Genomic DNA, 23,753 nt, shown 5'->3' on the forward strand with positions numbered 1-23,753 from the left:
ACAACAAGCCATGTCCATCAGTCTAATTCTTTATCACAAGAAATCTTAACTGGCAAGATTGATTCCTTGCTATCAATGAAAGAAAACACTTCAAGGTCATTGGCAGCAACCTTTTAATGTGAGCACAGAAACTACTTATGCAGGGAAAATTCTTTGGGTTTTGCTTTGGAGTTAGGTTTTTTTTTTTTTTTTTGGTCTTGTTTTCTGTCTATACTGAAATGAATTGTGGTATTTTTAGTCTCATTCTATCATCTGGTTCTGGTTCCTGGTCAGGTTAACTGTAAGACAGTGGAAGAACATCTTGGTATAAAACAAGAAAAATTAGGGTGTTCAAATAGTTTTCAGTAAAAAAACTAAGATTTTTCAGCATATAGTGGCACTGGCAAACATATTTTCTGAAGCTGTACCAAGTAGTACTTCTGTTCTTTTACTGATATGAAGCCAACATGTTTTGATAAACCCACAGGTATCACAATGGTTGTTCATACACAAAGGCAATAGCATAATGCTAAACTAGCAAAATCTCATTACTTTCTATACATTTCTGTTTCTTATTTCTGTTACATCTGGTCTGTGTTCAAGTCATAAACTGATGTTGGAAATTCCCCATTTCAAAAGGGATTGTGAATAGTCATAATAAATATTTTCTGGATGGTATTAACAAATAAATATTGTTGATTTTTAGACACTTTGCTATTATTAAATGCTGATATTTGTTATACATAAAATATTTACTATATCCTGCTGCAGGTAAACCGTGTGTTATTTAAAAGCAAAGTACCTAATAGAGGTAAGGTGTTTCCCATGCATTACAATAGTTCTAAAAAAAAATTGAACACAAGTACTTTCAATTGCAGTTTAAAAATAAGACCACAAACTCCAGTTAAATGAAATTCTTATATAAAAATTTATATGCAAATGACAGTATCACACTGAGTCATGACCATATTCCTGTGCTCTCTTTAAATTAACAGGTTCCCTCTTCTGTGAGACATCCATTACTCCAATTTTACCACTGCTCTGCTAATCACAATAAGTACTTTTCTTCTGCTGCAACAATAGCTAACTCTTTGTTAACACCTCAAGTTTCTACAAGATGTACCAAAATAATTTTACTTCTTAGTGAACCATTATTTGTCTCCTGTAATGAATTTTTGCTTTTATAATAGTGTTTTCTGTAATGGGCCCAAATTTTTTTTAGAAGTGAAAAGTCCTTTACAAAATATGAAGCTATATACACTATATTTTCTTTTTTCACCCTTTTTCTTTGCTTTTATTTTAAAACAATGAGACAGCACTACTCACTAGAAAGATTCTATGCTACTGTCACCATATAAAATTCTATCACTGTAATACCATAATATATTTTCCTTATAGTACAGTCTTACTTTGGAAGAGTGAAATGTACCAAAGTTCTTTTTCTCTAGATAACCCTTGGTTTCAATTATATTTTACTTCAATTATAACTCTATCATTAGCTGTTGCCAACTAATCATAGAAATCATGTCTGAAATAAAGTCTCTATTGATACAGAGGGGTGGGAGAAGAGGCAGCTTTTTCTTCTCTGCCTTCCTTTTGACATGTTAATTGTTCAATAATCACAGGTTAAACTTCAGTCTTTTTCATGAATGAATTTCTCGTCTGATGTTTTAACTATGTATATCATGTTAAAACGTGAAGGCAAAACAGGATTTCAGTCATCTTTCATTAACTATAGGTTACAATAGCAAGAACTTCACAGAGTTCACGGCATTTGCCAAATTGCTGCACAAACTTAAGTATCTTGTAGACAAAAGCTGTATGGCATTGATATTTTACTGTGCCAGAGTATGGCAATTCCATTTTATTTCTCATTAATACAAACAGGTCGGTAAAGACAGATTTTTGCCTAGAAGAAGCACATACTCTAGAAAGGAAGACATAACCCTCTCCCACTTAAGTAACAGAACTATTTGAAATAAAATGCTTAAAAAATGGACACACAAATCTACTTTTAAACCAGACAAGATAATATACTTCAGATGAGAGCCATAAGACTGTGTGATTTTATTAAGGTAGTCTGAAATTTATTTTCTATGTAAAAAAAATGTCTTTTTTCTCTTCAGTACTTCAATTAAGTATCTATATGCAAATGCTTATCATTTGAAAACATTACTATATTTCTTTTAGAAAGTTCTAGAAGAAAAATGTTTATCAGCCAAAACCAAAACATTCTTAGCAGGTGCTTTTGAGTAACTGTCATAAAATCCAGTCCCTTCTACCTATCTTTACCCATAAAAGTATAATAAAGAATGCAGATTCAGTGATCCTCTGTAAAGTCACCTGAATTCTCCTTACTCAAGGACAATTTTTTATACCAAACCAAATTAGATATTTTTTAGAAGCACTGTTTCAACTTCCCTGCTTCTGGTTGTGGTTTTAAGCCAGGTATACATGAAAGGAGAATCAGATATCATTAATAGATCTGTTTCCTAAATCATACTAAATTAGGAAAACCTTTAGTTTGCTTTATCGCTCCTTTTGAACAGATCAATGAAAACACTCTGCCATGGATACAAAGGCTCTTGCACATACCCAAACAGAAAAAGTTCTGAATGAATCCTTTTGAAATGGAAGGATCTAGATTATAAAGATAGTAATGTGAGAACAGTACAAAAATGAAAAAGAAAGGAAGGAAGAATACACTAAAGGTGATAAAATTAACAGGTGAAAGAGAAATCAGTCTGAGCTAAAGTAGATCTAATTAAATTTAGATATGAATGGATACACGGTGTCAGGTATATGAGTAGATAGATCACTAACCATTTTGATTCAGAGAAATCTTAAATATCATCATTTGAAAATCATGGCAGATATATCCTCTTCTGTTGTTATCCAGTCAGAGTTCACAAACTGATCAGACTTGGTCTAGATAAACAATTTGCTTCATGTTCACTTTTGCAAGTAGCAGTACCAAATATACTTCAGGTGGGTAGAAATTTTCTTCCTAAGTAAATGCCCTTGTACACTTCTGCAGTATTTAAAAAAAATTATTATTTTTGAAAATATATAAATGACAGTTAATCCAGGTTCCCAATAGGTAATTATTCCCTACCCACTGTAATTTTTCCTCCTGGGCTGCTTGTGATGGTGGGCCAGACAGGGTTTCTCTTTTTTTTGGTATTTAAGCAATTGTGCCTCTCTGTTCAATGAAACAGACTTCCGGATATGAAAGCATTTTTATTGCTGGTGATATGGCCCTCCTATTTAATGTACTATGGCAATGATTGGAAAGTCAGGACTGTGAGCCAAAAGAGTCCATTATTAACAAAGCATCTTTCTCATGCTCTTAAAAAGGAGTGACCTTTACTGCTAGCTGTAACATAGTCGAGTTGCTCTTTCAAGACTTCTTTTCTAAAATAATAACCTGAAAAGCTCAGTACTCTTTCTGTGTACTATAAAACCCTTCGCATAATTCTTCTGAAAGCTGTGAAAAGCATTAAGTCTACTAGGATAGCAAAACTACTGCAAAATGACCTGGAAAAGTTGGAGAAATAAATATGTAACTAGTAATAAAATTATTCAGAAATGATACTGGTTTTCACCCAGTTGATGGATGCATATAGCAGAAGAAGTGAGAAGAGTATGTCTAAAATCATACAAAAAAATTGAACTGCAATTTTTTGATGAACTAATCAGAAATTAATAGCACAAAATGAATTTGCTAGTAACACCAATACTGAATGCAGACATGACCTGCATCTTTATATAGATACATAGACAAGAACAGAGAAAACAATGAATTTGAATTGAAAGAAAAGTTTAAGGAAGAAAGATATTATGGGATTGAAGAAGAGATGCTTGAGAAATTTTAGAAGTCATCTTGTAACACAAAATATAAAACAGTTTTTCACTAATTTTATAAATACAGGGAAAATGGGTGAGAGGGAAAAAAAAGAGTATGATAAAAATTCTGATGCCTGAAAAAAAAAGGAGTAGGAGTTACCTTTAAATTCAAGCCCCAAATGTACTTGAGAGACACCTGGATGTGCAGCTATCCTGCACCATCTGGATTAGCTTTGGGATGTTCCTAACTGAGCATGCTGATCTAAGGTGCAGGATAGAACTCCCACCCATTTACCCAAATTCCATCTTTCATTATTCATTATCAGGAAAGACACAGCAGAAAAAAAGTTCTGAAAAAATATCTGGAATTGATCAGTAATAGATGTGATGATTATTCAGTGGAGAAAAAATACAGCTTTAGGACTTCCAGTATTTTTTACATCTTCTATCATTATCACACAGCACCAATGGGCATTGGGAGATATTACATGGCAGGTACATGCTCTCAAGTAATTGAGCCAAGTATCCTCTCCTAGACCTGAACTTGCAAGACCAACTAGTGTCAAAAATGGCTTTACAAAATCAGTTGGCATTAGATATGTTATTATTAAAGGAACAAGGAACATGTGGAATGTTAAATCTTACTGAAACTGAGTGTTGCATTACCATTCTCAATGCATCATCCTCAATTGAAGAAGCCCGAGCCAAAATTAAAGAAATCACTGGTCAAATATAAGAGCTTTCCCAATCACTCCAGACCCAAAGGTAGCTTACTGGCTGATGTCCATATTCTAATCCTTGTTACTCATGGCGTGGGGGCAATGGCTATAATGAAAACTGGGTCGATGATTGCAACTGGAGTTACATTTGTAATTGCTGGGATAGCTATTGCACACTGTATAATTGCTTGTGTCATTCTCCTGCTGTTTCTCTATTTTCTCTGACTTTTCTACAAACACAACACCCCCATGGGAAACTGTGAAATGAAAAAAGGTCCCAGGAAGACACTGTTTGAGCCACAGGGAGATGTAAGAGACTTAAAGACCACAACTGCCACAAACATTGTCAAGGCTACAGCATGTGAGCTTGAGATAAGCTGGGAAGATGGGAATTTGCAACAGGAAGGTGCTTATTCCAGGCATAGAGGAGCTCTAGTTTAGTTAACACACCCTGGTTAAAAGTGTCAGGATAAAAATTCCCACTATGGGAATTCTATTCCCACTATTCTCCACTGTGGGAGGAGAAACAGCTGCTTATACACATGCCACCCTCAGTTATGGGAACATCTGTGAACACCCATGGATACCCACAGACTGGCCTGTATAAAAGGGAAGTGGCACCTCCAGAAGACTCTGGGACCCCACTACCAAGAAAATCAGGGTGAGGAAGGACCAATGGGATGCCTCTAGATCCACAGTGTGGATTATTTTCTTGATCTCTTTCTCCTTCACTCCCTACCCCCACCCCTTTCCTATTTCTTTCTATCTCTGTACCTCACATTTACTGTTAAATAAAATCCATACTACTGATTTTGGAATATGTTCTCATTTGTAGCTTAATTTAGGCAGAGGCATCTCTCAACAATTACCTCATAACAAGTGGAGTAGAAAAGAACAAAACAAAACTGGTATTCAACTCATGAAATACAAAATGTAATAATGCATCCTACTTAAAATAAAAACTGTGTAACAGATAAAGGGCAATTCAATATAGATAAAAATAGAAACATGCTGACTTTGATGAGTCACTGTTAATCAAATCCAACCACCTCATCACAAAAATCAGTAGAAAACATCTGAGAGATGTAGTGTGTTTAAGAGGTGTCAAAAACATAATGTACAAGAAAAAAATTGAAACTAGGCTTTTAAAATGAACCTTAAATACAATGAAGTTATACATATATAACTTCATATATATATTGTGGTTGTAACACACAATACCACACAGAGGATCACACACACTGAAATTGCTGCACTGCCATTTAGTAATTAAAGCTCAAAATAAACTGATCAGGATCCAGATTTTGTACTGAACAAGACTGCCAGCTTTTTGCCTATGGCACTGCATTTGTTCATTGTTGGAATGTGAGTCACTGTCTTCCAAAAAGGATGAGGTTAGGAGCATCACCTCTGAAGGGAAGTAGGTTCTGGGGCTCCCTTCATGTCATAGGACCACTACACTTTCCCTCACACAAGCAATAAGATGGCCCGTGGCAGCACTGCAGGGAGGAGGAAAACTTCCTCAGGAATGAAACAAGAGCATGCAGAGCTTGCTGCAGCAAATCAGAAAGTCACTGCATTGACTGCAAGCAGGCATTTCCTCTTTTAGGATATTTGAGAATAAACAAATGTACGTGGACTTTGAACATCTTTTTGTCAAGGTTTAGGAATGGTGTTCCCTAATGTAATGTTCCTACTGAAACTTGCCAAACCACGTGGAGTTCAATCACACCCCATTCCCCATGTGGTAGGCTGGAGAGGACAACTAGAGGAACAAGAGGGAAGGATCAACGGCTGAGAACAATCTCCTGGAAATAGCAATGAAATAAGACAACAAACAGTAACAGCAACAATATTAATGACAGATTATACAAGAGGAAAAGAAGTGAACAATTCATACGGGATTGCTCACCTGCCTCCACAGAAAACCCCAGAACACCTGACTGCTCCCTCTGCCATGCTACTCCATGTGGAAGGGAGCCCTTCCCCCATTCCCAAAAAATGATGTGAGGTGGTAGAATACTGTCTGAGTCCTAGACATACTCCCTCCTGGCTACTGCAAAAATTTAACCTGTCTAGCCAGAAATAGGACACTATTCAGTTTAGACTATTAATTTTTCCTCTCTTTAAATTTAAGTCCTCTAGTTTATGTCCTAACTTAAAAAAAAAAAAATTACTTTTAAGCGTTGTTTTATGTGATTTGAGGAAAAGATTGAAGAATATTTTCCTGACATTTATGGTTCACCTGTGGCTCTGTCAAAAGTACACACATGCATACACACGTGCATACACACACACACATATTTTTCTCAGACATTCATATTTCTAACACTGTATTAGAGTCATAACTGTGCTGTATTAAGAACAATTCAACAGTGTATAAAGAGAAGCTTGTATGTAGGTCCATACTATCCCAAGGGAGAAAACAATGTGGAAAGGAATAATTCATGAGGTTATCCTGAGATTTTTCTTAAGAATAATAAAAGGGGGAACAGAATGAAAAGCTGGAAGAAAAAGAAGAGGTCAGATGTCTGGAGTCCTTTCTAGAAAAGGTGCTTAATGTTTTGGAGAATCTGGAAACCTTTCTGTCATCAGTTTCTCTTTAGAACTCTACAGAATGGAAGAATTTTGTTCTTTAGAGAATGTTAGTTTTTATTGGTATTGTCCATTACAGTCTTTTGGATTTTCTTCGTGGGTGAAGGGCAAAGATGTCAAGAAGAAAATGCCAACTGCCACCAAAAAAGGGTCAACTTTTATGCATAAATTAATTTTACCAAGATAAACAAATCAGAAGTTTTGAGGAAAAGGTAACGTATACATAACTTCAAAAACCTCAAAATTGAAATATTACATGCTTTTCATGAAGGCAGCCTAGAGAGAGATATTATGAGCTTTTACCAAAAGGAAAAAGTTGAACTACACTATTTTGAAAAGTTACTGTTTAACTCAGCATGTGGACAAACTATCCCAGTAGATCTTCAATAAATGTAAGAAAAAGGGCCAAGATCTTATAAGAAAAGTAAGATTGCTCGCATGTATAAGAAAGAACCTGAAGGCAAAGCTGGAATAAAGTACCAGAAAAACAATAAAGTAAATTAAGTTACAAAAACTTTAAACAAGTGAATGCATTAAGACTAAAAAAGTAATATGTATTGCTTTTGGGAAATACATCTACTATTTTTCATACATGGGAATGATTATCTCTAATGAATAGTAGGTTAGATAAAAACAAGAGGAAAGTGGAAAGGCAAATATTAAATTTAAGATGCAAGATAACAGCAAGGAAAAAAAAAATCCTTTCTATATGTGTACTGAAATATCATCAAAATGCCCTGTGATATCAGTTCTGTAGTGAGTCACAGCACAATTATATTACAATTTAAGTAAAATTTGCAGAGGCATATAATTTTTCATAATTTCACTCAGATGGGTGCTAATTATCCCTGCCTCCCATCAGTTTCAGTAAGAGAAGGATTAGTAGCAAGATGCAGTACTTCTACAAAAAGTAGTTATAAGTACCATAAGAAGAGATGAGGAGAACTAAGGACTTTTAAAATTATCAACTGGATATTATCAGTAATGTCATTAACATACAGTTCATAGAACATTTTTAAATATACTATTTAAATACAAATTTCTATTGTCATCCTTTGAAAGTCAAACGGTATTTCTTAATATTTCTTTAAAATGTCTTAGAATATACATTAGACATTATCAAGACTCATTTTTAGCCACTCCACAGTTAACAGCTTTAGAGATATATCTTGTACACTTTCAGAGGAGTGGAATATTTTAAATATATATATAAATTGAACTAGCAATTTCAGTTTAGATCTGGATTCCTTTCCTCCTTGTTGCATTTTTCCATTTGACAAAATACTAGGACATTATATTGTTCTGAGTTTGTCCCTCCTCAAAGCAAATAGCTTAATTAATATTGAGAACTGGATAGTGCAAAACCTTAATTTCCAAGTATGAGCACTTTCTATGATTTACAAAATCACATTGTCACTACTGCTTAGCCTGGTTTGCTATATATGTGGTGACTTCCAGCTATGTTGATCTTTGATCCGTTTTACTGAAAAAAACCCAAAACCCTAACTCTCTATCTTCCCAGGTCAGTGTTTGTCTTGTCATTTTCAGAAAATGTACTGCTCTTTACACAACATTATTAGTCTTGAGATGCTCAGATGTGGTTCTTGTATAACTGAGTAAATTAAGAATTCCCAGAGTTGGGCAAACATCATTATAGTTTATAATATAACTACAGTAAAACTTAAAGTACACTGCTTCTGGGGGCATCTTATATTATACAAGGAGTAAAGAATCTAGAAATAAAGAGAGACAGATCAAATCTATGAAAACAGTGAAAAATAAAATAAATTTTGAAGAAAACAAGGTCTGGGGACAAATCTAACTCACTGTCTTTCTCTCCATTCTTTGGTTGTTTTTTCTTTTAATCCAGGCACCATTAACTCTTTCTTCCTCCCTATTTTACTTTATCTGGAAAGAGAGATTAATACCCCACATACACATATATTTGAGCTCTATTAATTTTAGTGCTTCACTCAGAGGATATTGAATCTGACCTTCTCTTTCTGTATTTGAATCGCAACTAAACCGTTAAGGGACTAAACTATAACTTAATTTTTGCTTATGAACAATGAAGTTCCTGCAGATCCACCTCTCGAATTTGTCCAGGTCTCCCTGGGGGGCATCCCAGCTTTCAGATATGTCAAATGCACCACTCAGTTTCATGTCACCTGTAAACTTGCTGAGGGACACCTCGATCCCACTGCCTGTGTCATTGACAGAGATGTTGAAGAGCACTAGGCCAAAGACAGACCCTGAGGAACACCTCTTGTCACTGGCCTCCACTTAGATAAAATGACAGAGATGTTGACCACAACCTTTGGCTCGCTCCATCCATCCATCCATCCATCCATCCATCCATCCATCCATCCATCCATCCATCCAGATGTTGCATGGAACTGTATTGAAGGCTTTGTAGAAGTCTAGCTAGGTGACATCTGTTGGCCCTGCCTTGTCAACCATTGCCACCACTGGACCATAAAAAGTCACCAGACTGGTCAAGCAATTGGGCAAGTCCTTCAAGATAAACCTGCTACAATGTAGATGTTTTTGAATATCTGCTTCACAAAGCTGTACCTTCTACTCTTCCTTCCAGTTTTAGACTAACCTCTGCTGTTTCTTGCTCTTTTTTGTTCTCTAATCTCTCTCTCTCTCTCTCTCCGTTTTTTATGCCCTTTTTTGAATGTTCTTTCAGAGGTGCCATGGGTGTGCCCTGCCGATGGTCCCTTGGGAATGGCTGCACACAGCATGTGACATCCCCGGTCCTTTTCCCTAAGAAGCCACACCTGTGGCCCCTGCTGCCAATTCCTGGGCACCTGCACCCAGCACAAGAACTTTCTCTGCTTGTTTTGGTGTTTTTTGTTTTGTTTTTTTTTTTTTTTTATTCTTGTTTGGCTTTTTTCGTACTCAAAAATGTACATATCCAGCTTAGAAATCACTTGCTCTTTTCACGTCTGCGAAAACGCCAACTGAACCTTTCAGTCTTAAGCTGCACTGTTAGCTTCATCATTTCCATTCATCATTTCCCTTTTATTTCTGTGTGTTCAGATGCATCTTCCTTTTTCTGTCAAGAGCTCATGCCAGCTATTACACATAGAATTGATTAGTAAGAACTCCAAATAATGGTTTTGAACATCAGGAATATTTACAGAAAGGAAACAAATATTGCAGACAGATCTTGTGAACATGAGCAAGACACTTTTCAATGTAAGTCATGTGATTAATATCAAACTAACAAAAGCAATTATATTTAACAGAGAAATTTTCAGATTATCTTGGGTTTATCCTAAGCCTCTCAGGGGCTTAAAACCGTCACTCAAGCAAGATGAGCTTTTGAGCTTTGAAATTGTCCATTATTTTACAAAGCACCACACTGAGGAAGCTCAGTTTACCATCAGAACTAACAAAACCAGACATAAAAGAGAGATGATGTGTGGGAACAATTTTCACCTTAAAAATAAAACATTCATAAAAAAAAGAAATAAAAATAGACAAACTAGATATTTCATTGCAGCAATATTCCACACACATAACAGTTCAGGTGATTTCAGACTCACTTGGGCTAGACAGACAGCACAACTCCCAAAGTAACAATTTGTCCACATTTTCAACTTTGCTAAAACAAAATGGCCAAAACAAAGAAAGCATACTTAGAAGCATACAAAATACAGATGAAAGCTTATTTTTAGTCTTGCAAGAAGATGCAATTCTAATACTAGTTTTCTATTTTCCTCTCAGTCAGAACATTTATTCTGTAGTTTCAGACTAACTAGCTATTCCTCATTAGTCAATGTTTTAAAAAAATCTTTAAAAAATTTATACATATATGATAGGAGTCCAGACCTTGAAACTTTCTCTGTTCATCTACTACTAAGTAGTTCCCATTTTAACTTCTATGTCCCAGAACTCATTTGGAGACTTGCATAAAAAAGGAGTGATACACATCAAACTGATGAAACACTGCATACTCTTCCCTCTTGTGTAATTTTAGGTCATGGCAATGTTAGGTGGCAAACACTTGCCTTCCTGAAACAAAAATATTTACAAATTATATTAATATTCTGTTTTTCATTCTTTGAAAGGCACCATATAGGCTGCTGAATATTTGGAGGAATGTGCAAAACAACTAATTTTATTATGAAATACTTATTCGGGGAAAAATAGATTTCTATTGAACTAATATAAAAGAAAACTATTATTATGATCTGTTTGTACATGAAAATGTTCATGTCACAGATTTCTCTTTTCTTCTAAATATGTGAAGACTGTACGATCCTGAATGCAAAATGCTGATTGTATTTTGGGCTGCAATTTAGCCCTCATGTTCTTTTATTGCTATATTTATTTTTAAAATTATTGCTCTGTGAAACATATTTTCTCTATATTTAACAGGGGTTCAAATACACAGCAAATAAAATCAGGCAGAGTTTGTTGCATATCATTTCCATTTCTTTTCTTTGAAATATCAGGAGCATGTAGCTTGTTATGCATCACTTCTCTATTATGTATGAGAGGCTTTGATAAAAAGCTGTTAAAAAGAACTTTCTGTTACTTACACTGATATCTTCCAAATCTAAGCTGTTCAGAATGACATTGTTCCTCTTCCAGATGATGGGAGGTCTCAGGGTTCCCTGGATGGCACAACTAAGGACAGCACTCTGTCCCACTGTTGCTGCAGTGGTGCTTATTTTTTGATCTTCAGGCAGATTCAGCTGAACTACATCTGCAAAAAATGTATTGTTTGTAAGATCAATGAGCAGGCAGTTTCATGAGCTTAATTAGTAAGAACTTTTTTTTGTATACTGGTAATTTAAGAACTTTATCTGAAACAAAAGTAAAAAGAGCTTCCAAAAGCCCCAGTAAGTTCAGCGTATTTCATATAAAGGTCAGCATGACATTTCAATTAAATTGACTGACAAGTATCAGCCTGTAAGGAGCAGCATTTAACATGAAAGTGAATTCCAGAGGTAGGACCGTAATACACATGACAGCATATCCAAAGTCAGACACTGGAAGTTATCTGACAGGTAAGACAGGCACAGTGGACTAGTCAGAACATTTATTCTGTATTTTCAGACTAACTAGTTAGTCCTCATTAGTCAGTGTTTTAAAAAATCTTAAAAAAATTGGGACATATATGATAGGAGTCCAGACCTTGAAACTTTCTCTGTTCATCTACTACTAAGTAGTTCCAATTTTAACAGAAGGCCATTTCACTTCTATGTCCCAGAACTCATTTGGAGACTTGCATAAAAAAGGAGTGATACACATCAAATTGATGAAACACTGCATACTCTTCCCTCTTGTGTAATTGCCTTAAGTTACAGGCTGATCAGCTCAGAGTTAGCTTTTCACCTGTGGTGAACCTGACTAAACATAACCTACTAAAATTTTATATTTGAAAGGATTTTGTCCTATTAGACAAAAGAACTACATAGGAGCTGAAGATCATCCAAATAAATTTTTTTCCATTCAGCTGCTAAATCATGAAAAATCTCTGGTTTTTATCTTTCATTCTTCAAGTAAACTACAAAAGGCATAATGGGTCTGTTCTCTTTTAATGATGAAAACACTTTCATATAAGAGACATTAATTCATCATAGGAAAGAAGGAACTTGTAAGGAAGCTAAGATCTTCTAAAGGCTCATTTCAGCCTCATACAACCAATACTTGGTAAATAACACTTCCCCCCACCCTCCTTCCAACCCCCCTCTACAAGTGCAAGCATTAGAAAAGCATGAAACAAGCACAGCTGTTCAATAATTACAGAAAATTCCTTAAAAATGTGATTTAAAATAATTTTATACTTAGTTCTAAAGAGAGGCCCCCTGATTCTTTCCTCTTTCGGAAGAAAATGTGCTCTATGACAAAAAACATGAGTGATAGTGCCACCAGACATGCCCAAATGAGACTGACCTTTTTTAACCATATGCATTACCTGACACAATGCCTTACACTAAGGCAAATGAAACATACCAATTAAATTAAATTGATTATTCTGCATCCTGAGAAGCACTTCATGTTCTATGTTACAAGAGATGGTTCTTCAGTGACACTATCTTTCAGATAGCAAGACAGCTGCATGGCTACTGAATGATTCAGAACTTCTCAAAAGTGAAGTAAGTATTCCGATATTTCATTTACAAATTTAAGTTATCTGTATATTTCAAATTCACTATTCAATCTAGGGAAGGCATGAAGGAGGGATCATGAAATCAGCTGGTGTTATAGGGCCATCTATGACAACTGCCAACCTTCACATGATGAACTGACACAGGCAATTTACATTCTACAAGATTTTAAAGTCTTTTTTTTCAATCAACTACAGTATTACTATGGATTCCTACATAAACCAGAGGTCAGTCACTGTTACAGATGTTTATAATTTGTAATTAGAGGATGACACTAGAAAAGAGAGCATCTGTCAAATATAAAGCTTAACATTTCCTACATAAGCAAAGATGATTTTCTGAAATCAAAACTGAGAGGCTATCATTTTACTGACACCAAGGGTTCAAATGTTTTTTTTTAAACTATCTTGGTTTTAACAATAATGATAGTCTTATAATAAATAATAATAAAGATAATGATGATAATAACAACAAAACAATAATAATAACATAGGATGACAACACTAATTTTGCCAGAGAAAACTCCCAAAGAATTTCTAAAAAATTCTCAGTCTTCAATATAATATATTGATATGCCATTTGCAATTTTTATCTCATGACTATGGTAACAAAAGGGTCAAATGCAGAATTTAAAAAAATGAAGAAACAGTTGTACTGCCTGGAACTATTCAATGCACTGATGTTATCTATTTTTGAAAAGTTATGAAAAAAACCCTATTTTAATAAATGTGCTAGAATCACTGCTTTCCTGTAAAATAGTGAACATTTATGTAAAAAACCTTCATATAACTATACAATTATGTATATTCATATTATTATTTTATAGGAAAAAAGGCATAAAAGTTACATTATAACATTTCTTATTTTCTTGAGAGAAAACTATTGCACATGTTTTCTCCTTATTGGAGGGGGAAAAAAAGTTACTGCCCAACCCAAAAAGCCCCAGGCTTAGGGAGCAGCACCTGCTGCAGAATCTTTGGCAGGTAAGTCCCCAAAAATTGCTGTCCATTAACTGTCTGCAACCACAGTGAAAGAGGCAAACACTGCTGGGGTTGGAAGGGGTGTGGTGTGTGCAAAAAACTGTCAGGTGCACTGGACAGCACTTGTCTCAGAGTTCAGGCACTGTGACATTCCTTGGGAAATATAAAACACTGGCCCAGGAATTTAATGATGAATTTATAATCTCTTCTCCTTGAAAGAAATAAATATGGTTCTGAGAGCAAATGCTTTTTGGACAGGTACTGACGTTGTGTCATTAAGAGATATTCCTGACTAGGATGACTTCTAGCTTTCCCTCCATGTTGCCTTTGTAGATCAACAATAACTGTTTGAAGTTTAGTCACACATGTTTTGCTTATTTAATGTTAAATGAAAAAGCAGAGCAAAGGTTTCAAAAAATTGGAAGTGAAATTAATTCTGTTTACTCACGCCATCAGCACACAAAAAAGTAAATATGGGCATTGTTGGTTACAGAGCAGTAATATTATAAGTAGCCAGTAGAGACTACATTTTATAGCTTGCTATTTTTAGAAACACGGATCCTCTGCTATGGTGTACCATATTAATGAATTTGTTAGTAACTCCTCCAGATGCAATATCAATCTGACACGCATCCCTGGTTCTTAATTATAAAAGTTATTGGATACACTCTTTCAGATAAAGGGGAGAAATGCAAACAAAAAAAAAAAACCAAACCAAAACAACCCAAACATTTAAATAAAAGCTAGAAGTATAGTTAGGAGACAAAAACAACAGACAACTGTGTAAGAATATCTGGTTGGAAATAAAATAAAGGTATTATAAAATAGGACAAAAGAAGTGAAAGCAGAATAAATATTAACTATTGGAAAGACATTTTAGAACTTTAACATTGGTCAGAGAAAAGGAAAACTTACTGAAAAGGCTCAAAAGATATCAAAGATTTTAAACAACAAAGGAAAACCAAAACCAACCAACTAACCAAGCAACCCAAACAAGTAAAGCAAATGAAAACTAATAATTTAAATATAAGACATTCCTGAACTGGTTGAGAGAGGGTTGAAAGGATTTGATAAGTCCCCTGGTTGCTGAAGCCATATCTTTTCCTGAAAGATTTCAGTCATTACATCTGTACAATGCAATGGCCATTTTCACACAGATCTCATCTGGTTCCTCACAGTTGCCCTGTAAATGACAGGTCCACACAACTTTCTTCTACTCTGCTCTTTCCAGTAGATTGCTTCTCAGCTTCAAGTATAATTTCTTGCTCTTAACCAAGTATAAGAACTTTTTTCATATCACTTTTACTGTGCCAGGCTTTAAGGTTATCCAATTCCAATCTTTAAAAAAGTTTGCTTCCCAGGTGATCTTTGGAGAGCTTCAATAATAACTCTTTCTCAAACTGCTATTTTCCTGTTTCATTGAACTCGTATCATCTCCCCTTCATCCAGGTCCTTATTCATTTCACCACTACTAACTCCCATGATTTTATCTGACTAAACAGAATCTAATATGCAAACATCCCAAGTGCTTTTCTCAAAATTATGAAAACACTTTTTTTCTCAATGCTTCTCTTTATCTAGAATCTATGCTACAAACCTACTTTTGTCTGTCCTTTGGTTAAAATTAGATAAAATTGTAAATAGTTTGTCTATTATAATTTTTAAGTACTTTCTAATATAAATATATTGGTGATAGCTTTCAGAAATATCTTTAGAACTTACTGAAATCAAATGCAAAATGACATCAACTGAATCAAGAAATACTGCAAATGATGATCAGTTAGATTAGAATGCAATTGCTTCCATTTTCTCAGTTCAACCAAAATGTAGTCATTAAACTGAGAAAGGTGGGGAAAAGGAGTTTTCAAAGCTGACATGTTGTAAAAATATTCCAACAGCAATACAGATAAACAAATAATGGAACCTTATTCTAAGCATTGTTGTTTTCAAGAGTCGTACATCTTGGGTTGTCATTCTTAGTATGAGTTAAGTTTTATCAAAATTTTTGTGAGTTAACAGACAAAATTATATCATTGCACTTTTAAAACAGAGTGGGGCAGTAGGGCTCTGTTAGGGAAAAAAGATAGTGACAGCTGTACAGTGCTTTGACCAACAATTCTCTTTTCTTAGTCATAAGTACATTGGGTCGATGGGCATAACATGGAACAGTTTCATGGTCTAAATTTAGTACTTTTAGGGAAAGAGTTGTTATATTTGGATTTGAGTGCTCTGAAGAAGTTAAAGAATAAATAGTAAAAGCAGGGCTAATTCAGTTCTTTCTCTATACAAGAAAAAATCCAATCTCCAACTCCTTCGATGGCCCAAATGGCCTGTAGGGAACTGTACAGAATCATAACAGCCATTTGTGGTCTTAGAATACCAAGTCAGGATACCAGGAAGAGAAACACTCAAGTATATGAATTTATTGAGGCTAGATAGTTCCTTACTGTCTCTTAGGACGAGTAAAGAAAAAAACACAATATCACTCTGAAAAAAAGGTTTTAAAAGCTAAAAAGTACAAGAAGAGATTACATTTGTAGTCTCTGTATCACTTTATAATTTATTGTGTCGTTAACGGGAGGAAGGGAGGAAGTTCTTTCTCAACTGTAGACTTTCTTGGTTAATTTAATACCATTAACAAATGTGCAATTTGAACCTTCTCATTTGTTTCCATAAGTTCTGTGTATTTATTCAAAGCAGCCACAATATCCTTCCAAGTCTAAACTAATGAACATTATGCCAAATGGTCCCACTATTTCAAATTAAGACCACATCAAGCCTGTATTTATTTTGTTTGCCTATTTCAAACCTAATTTAAAATAAAACCACTTTTAAAAGCAAGCAAAAAGCCTTTTGTGTATGAACTACAGTAAGCTCTGTACTTAATGCATAACATTACTTAGTGGCTTGAATTAGGTGAAATGCAGCTAGGTAATGTGCCTTTTACTCTTCTGGCAGTGATCCCACTTTCCTTAAAATGATGTAACAAAGGCATTTTCATCAGTGTCATTTTGCTGTTCTTTTACAGCAATTTTAAAATCAGCACACATCACCATTAGCATGACTAATTTTGTCATTATCTGCTGTATATTCTGCTTTGAACTCGTTGTAAACATATTATTCACATATTTAGTAGAATGTTTCAGTATGAAAAGTATTGGTTCATGAGTGCCTGTTCTCAGAGATGTTATGCCAGTTAGTAATTCTTTCTGTTCCCAAAATCCATTTAAAAACACACACACAAACATGCCAAAAAAACCCCCCAAAACCCTAAAATCAAAACGACAACAAAAACCCTAAAAACAAACAAACAAAAAAACATAAATAACTTTTTCATGACTCCTTAACGTTTTAGCTGCAGAGCTTGGATTGAAATTCAGGCAGTAATGTTACAAAAAGCTGAAAGCTCTAAATGTTATAATTATCACTTATTCGTCTTTTGTTGTCACTAACAAGAGACTTGAAAAACATTTTTTTGTTGAATATATAATACTGTAATAGCTGCTGCTTTTAGCAAGTCCTGTAGAAACCAATTCCATGAAAAAAATTATCAGAGAACAGGAAAGGAAAGACAATAACTTCTGCATTTATTTATAGTACTAGCAAAATTAATAGACAGAGATTGGTACAGCATCCTAGGAAATATTTAATTTGTGGGAGAACTTAAAGATTCTCACATTTGTCTGAAAGACAAACGTGAACCACAAGGTTTCTGTTTCACAATAAGACAGTATATTTTATTCAAATATCTAGAAACATTGAGTGCTTCCAGCTTAAAAAGCATAAAGGATAAAGCAGAATATATCCACTGTCCTCTTGCTTCAGTGAATTTAGCATCAAATTCTTTTATTACTCAAACAGCTTTCATCTTCAATTTTTTAGGACCAAAAATGACTAGAGAAGCAAATATCTTTAAATAAAATTCTTAAAAATAGATTGAAATAAATTTGCTAAATAATTTACAGATTATTATATTTATGAGAAGTTTATAGATGTGTGTGCTTAGTGCTTACCAGTGAAGCAAAGTCTGTTATTTATTGGTTCTTTGAAGAAGAAGAATGACTGTAGACTGTGACTAAGAAGTAGCTGAAAGACTTTTGGATTAATGGGCTGCAAGTTCATTTGTCAAGTGAGGAACACTGAAGTGATGACAAGCAGTTTTATCAACTCTGTCCCCTCCAGCAGAGAAAAATTCAAATCAATGATTAGGAATTCTTTGCAAAGCAACTAAGAGCAAACAAAACCCAAAATAATCTTGCTCCATCATTTGTAGGCATGAATACTATATGCAGCTCTGCGTCCTCTGCATCATAGGTAAAAGCTTAGAGGAAAGATAAGAGTGATCAAGGCATGGAGCAGTTTAAATAAATATTTAAAAAATCAGAAAGGCTTGAATTTTTATTTTTAAAAAACTAATGATGCAGAGAGCTTTGATAGAAGTCAGCAAAATCATGAATGCTGGAAAAGCATTTCCATGACAGCATAATGGCTTATTGTTTCTTTTAACACTGGAAAGTCATCAAAATAACTGAGAGGCCAGGTTCAAAATGAAGGACAGTAGCTTGAAGTGATATATCTGAAAGAAAAAAATCTTTTCCAAAGGTTATTATAGATTCCAGAAGATTACATGTGCCAATCACACAAACACTTGGGAGAAATTATAATGATATTATTTTTACACTTCTCTAAACATAAACTCAAGTTCATGGTTGAAAAAGCATTGGACTGGCTGGATCTGGGACCAATACAGTGGGTTTTATAGTGTTAAGGCATATTTCTTAATTCTACATGGAAATCACCCCAGAAATGGGATTTTAAAGTTTTCTTTACAGAAAGAAATCTTTAAGTGTTAGTTCATTTAGTAAATTAAGTGAACATAATTTAAGGTAATTTAACATTTTTAATGAAACAAGTAAATCAACTGCAATGCAGTTGAATTAATAATCAGTGTGTATTATCTATTGAAAATTATTTTACCCCCGATATTTTTAATTGATTTGAATAGTATTTTCTCTGAATATCATTGCTCACACATTATGCATTTTTAACTTTTAAAAAAGTATTAATAATGGCAATCATTATTAAAATCAGCAATTATTACCTTTTTTTAATTTCAAGTTCATGAGCTGATTAAGCTAAAACAAAATTTCCAAGCTCATTATAAGTGTGTTTTAAATTTACTTCTTACTTTAATTTAAGTAATTTAATTTATGTCCGTTGACTCAAACTTCTCCTCAAGACCCTGTGTTTTGCACAGATGTGCACAAAAGCCATATGTATTAGTTTTTGCCTTATATTCTTGTATCCATATTACAGGAATATTGAGCATGTTTTGAAAAGTATCACTATTGCAATTGTTAAGGTTATTTACAACAGTGTGGATAAAGGGTCTACCCTACAAACTATGTTGTTCTGAGAACCCTGTGAAGTTGAATTCAGTTGTTATGAGAACTTTGAAAGCCTAAGGGAAAAGCCAGGCCAAGAAAGTCGACTCCTGATCTGTACAGCTTCAATGTCTTCCATTGCAAGGGAAATCAGCAATCCACTTCCATAATGTCGACAGCCTGTTTCTCACAGACTATTTATTAGGCATAAGCAAAACAATCCAAACTTTGCATATCCTGATTGATAGACTAGCTCTTTCTCCTCATGAAGAAAAAGGAATTCCAGCTCTTATGCATTTAAATCCCTTGAAGAGAGAGTAAACGAAGTGGCAAATATTAAGTCTCTCTCCCTCCTGTCTCTACTATCATCTCAGTGGACTGAAACTGCCTGCCCAAACTTAACATATCCTCTCAGTATGTTCTGTAACTGATTTCACGCACCATTCAGTGAATCCTAAGGGAAATTTCAAAGTTATTGTGATGGGTTAAAATTCGATTTGATGCGTGCTACTGGAATTGCTGATCTGAAAGTAGTCAGATGTGGTATCCTAGGTTTATGTGCATATAAACTTGCAACTTTTATAGATTCAATATCCCAACTTAGACAACAACATATTTCTGGCCTATAAAGTTGCTGCAAAAGTTAATTATAAATTATGCTTAGAAAAGAATCTCTGAGTAAATGAAGTAATAATTTTTGGTTAATCTATTCCCATTTTTAGACTTAGATCCCATTTTAAGACTAGCAAGATATAGTTAAAAACACTTGTATATAAAAATATTTAAAAAATAACAGAAACCACAACAGTCCAGAAAATATGATAAATTCTCTCAAATAAAATGATACATTACTGTTTAAGAAAATATGCCAAACTACAAATTCCAATCATACCTGTCCTGATATGTGACATCACATTGACAGTGATGATCGTATCTGTAGACACACATGAATAATGACTGTGCATCCATAGCATTTCAACATTTTCTAACACATTTTCTTAAACACAGTTGTTCTTGCAGCAATAGCTACTTTTAAAAAATGTATTTAAAAAATGAATTTTTTAAAAAAAATTTAAGATAAGAGGAGAGCATATGCCAAAAATGACCTGTGCAAAAATAAAGCAGAAACAAAAATCTAGTGGATCATAGAGCAGTATTATCATGTGTACTTCAAATGAGCTATATTAGAACTTAAAAAAAACTCACAGACTTGCAACAAATTTCCTCATTTAGTGTCCAACACTTAACACTTTACACTTATATCCCTTGTAATTTCAACAGAGAATTCGTGTCTTTGTTCAGAATATGGAGAATGACTCTCCACAATAACACTGACATTGTCACTAAAAATACTGCCTGTGTTTGAGTTTCAGATATTTTCTTTTAAAATCGAAAAATAATTCTTTCTATGCTAGTGTATTTTTAATAACAACCATTGCAATATTGGACTGTGTCAGTTTAAAAAAAATAACAGCAGAAAGCATATCAGGTATTGATGCAACATGGATGGGATGGTAAATTTAGTCTCAGCACTTTTTGGGGCATATCAGTGCTTAATTTTCTGAAGTTAGTATTTTTAGGTGCACAAAGCTGAACTTCAAATCTTCCAAAATTTGCTGTGCTGAGTCTTTGCAATGGAAATGAGAAAGGTATTTAAGATGTTCAAAAGAGGAAAAGAAATGCAGAAGAGAGTGAGAAAAGGCATATAGAAAAATATACTAATTGAAAAAAACTTTGGAAGTTACTTAGGTTGAATAAATTTTTCCATTTCATAACTAACATGACATATTCTTTTTCTTTTTGAGAAGGAGCATTGCTCATTTTTGCCAAATATAATGCACCATTTCCAAAAAACTTCTCTAGTTTTGCTGATAACATCACATCAACACCAACTTATGCACATGACCAAGTTTCAGAAAAGCTTCAATTTGATACTTCTATGCATGCTGTCAGCTTCTGTGCATTTCACCAACTCCTCTGGGACATGTTTCTGTGCACTAGAAATTATCTACACCAAAAATGCGTATTTTAAAACATATTTTAACATTTTTTCTTCTGGATTTGCTGACTACTATAGTGACTGATCACATGGAAAAAAAGTAAAAAAAAAATATGATGACTTTCTACAGTCACTGTAAATGTATTCATTAACTTTAAACCCTAAACTGGGTATGCCACTGATCTTGCATTATGGTCATATATGTGATTGCACAGATATCACTGTCTTCAAATTATGATTATATTTAGTCAGGAAGGGAGAAAATGTTCAGGAAAAGGTGTTTATTTTCCTTATTTTCTTAGTTATGTTCCTTCAGTTAAATATCAGTGTGGTTTGGCTTGTTTCAAAAAATTATTCATACCATTGCATTTATTCATTTGAGTTTTGGATAATTTATAAATTTAGTATCTTATGTTTCAGTTTTGGAATGATGTAGACAGAAACAAGTACTACAAAGAGATCATTCTTCTGAAAAGAACACTGAATGTTCCTCTGATGTACCAGAATATGTAATGAGTGGTAACAAAAACTTGACAGAATAGTGAGGAAGAAATGCAATGAGGCCAGATCAAGCTACAGATTTCCAAAATTGGGATGTACTTGCAGCTGTGAGCAGCCTAAGCAAGGCTTCTAAATAGCCCAACTAAAGTGGAATTCATCACAGTGGATAAAACTCTTAAAACCAGAATAGTTCTCCCCATAGAAATATTTAAAAAATACTTATTTCATGTCATCTGTTCCATTCAAAAGACAAAAAGATTATTTTTCACTAGTAGCTTCAAAAAACATCTCTCTTCAGGTAAAAAAGAAAGAACATATGAAAATGATACTTCATAGAATGAAAACCAGGAGGTTGACAGTCAATGACCTCAGTGTTTATCTGCGAATCATTCATCACACCTATTTGTGTATGTACACAACCACAGATTGTTATATCTAAAATCAGTGTTTTGACAACTTCTCTGATTTACTTGCATTTAAAAGCTGTTAATAAATCTTTGCTTTTTCTTCTAGCTGCTTTCCCAGCTATACAGAATGTCAGATGCATTTAGAATAGTCTGTGCTTTTTTCTTTCCCTCCCCCCACCCCTTCATTTCATCTCTTTTTATTCTCATCTTTTATTTCTGCCCAGTCCTACTTCCCCTTTTGTTTTTCTACCTTACTTTTTACATCCACTGATCCTGTTAGATCTTCTAGTCCCTTCTTAAATACATTCAGATGTACTATTTATGCAATAGCTCTAGATACTGCAGCGAGCATCAGCTGGCTTTTGTCACATCTGGAACTGACTTGGCTTCATCACTGGGTGAGGGAGGGGAGGAGGGTTCACAGCTGTACCTTGTGGCTTGGCAGCACAACTTGGTGTGCTAACCCATTCATTAGAGCTTGCAGGTATGCACCCTTACCACTTCCTGCCTGAATTCTGGGAAAGATCTGTCTGTTCCCAAATGCACATCTCCTCCTGTATGGCAGGTGGGAGTTCCAGTGTTCTAGTAAGTATGCCAGTCTGGACAACAGGGAGAACATGACAGTGAGCACTTTATTTTTCACCCAACAATTTATCTGCAATATTTTTTTCAGATTTAAATCTTGATCTAAGCAGAAAAGCACCCTTTAGAAGATACTACCAGAGTATAACTTGCTGTCAGAATAGGAGGAGCATGTACAAATAAATAAATACAAATATATTAACCAGATTGTCTTCTATTGCTACTCACTTTTCAGTTTGTTCTAAGATAAGAAAAAAAATTTTTTTCAAAGCACCAATCACAAATATAAATGTTAGTCAATATAAATTGATACTAGAAACTATTCAGACTTTTCCATAGGTGTATAAAATACATAACAATATTTGCAATTATGTCTCTCTATGTATGTCCTGTAGAAGTCATCTTCTATGGACCCAGTCACCACGTGTCACCATGACTTTTAAACCTTTATAAAACAAAGATTCTAGAAACCACCTCTTAGATCACTCTTTTCAGATTTCCCTGCATAGCTTTTTGACAAACCTGGAACAGCATTCAGCTGTCTACAGTGTCAAGTCCTGTCATCTCTGGAACACTTAGCTGAAATATGAGCTTTCCCACCATCCCATCCAAGACTGCACAGTTTCACGGTTT

At 34.4% G+C, this 23,753-nt stretch overlaps 1 protein-coding gene across 4 annotated transcripts in view; it reads right to left on the minus strand.

Moving 5' to 3' along the window:
- FSTL5 (follistatin like 5) overlaps positions 1-23,753 on the minus strand; it is a 272,587-nt gene that overhangs the window by 73,401 nt on the left and 175,433 nt on the right. For all 4 annotated transcript variants that reach the window (XM_071431980.1, XM_071431982.1, XM_071431978.1 and 1 more), the window contains exon 7: positions 11,693-11,859. In XM_071431980.1, coding sequence (XP_071288081.1) covers positions 11,693-11,859 — 167 coding nt within the window. The remainder of the gene's footprint in view (positions 1-11,692; positions 11,860-23,753) is intronic.

This window comes from Agelaius tricolor, unplaced genomic scaffold, assembly GCF_023055355.1.
Source record: "Agelaius tricolor isolate 1412-34295 unplaced genomic scaffold, bAgeTri1.0.p SCAF_8, whole genome shotgun sequence".
Classification (NCBI taxonomy): domain Eukaryota; kingdom Metazoa; phylum Chordata; class Aves; order Passeriformes; family Icteridae; genus Agelaius; species Agelaius tricolor.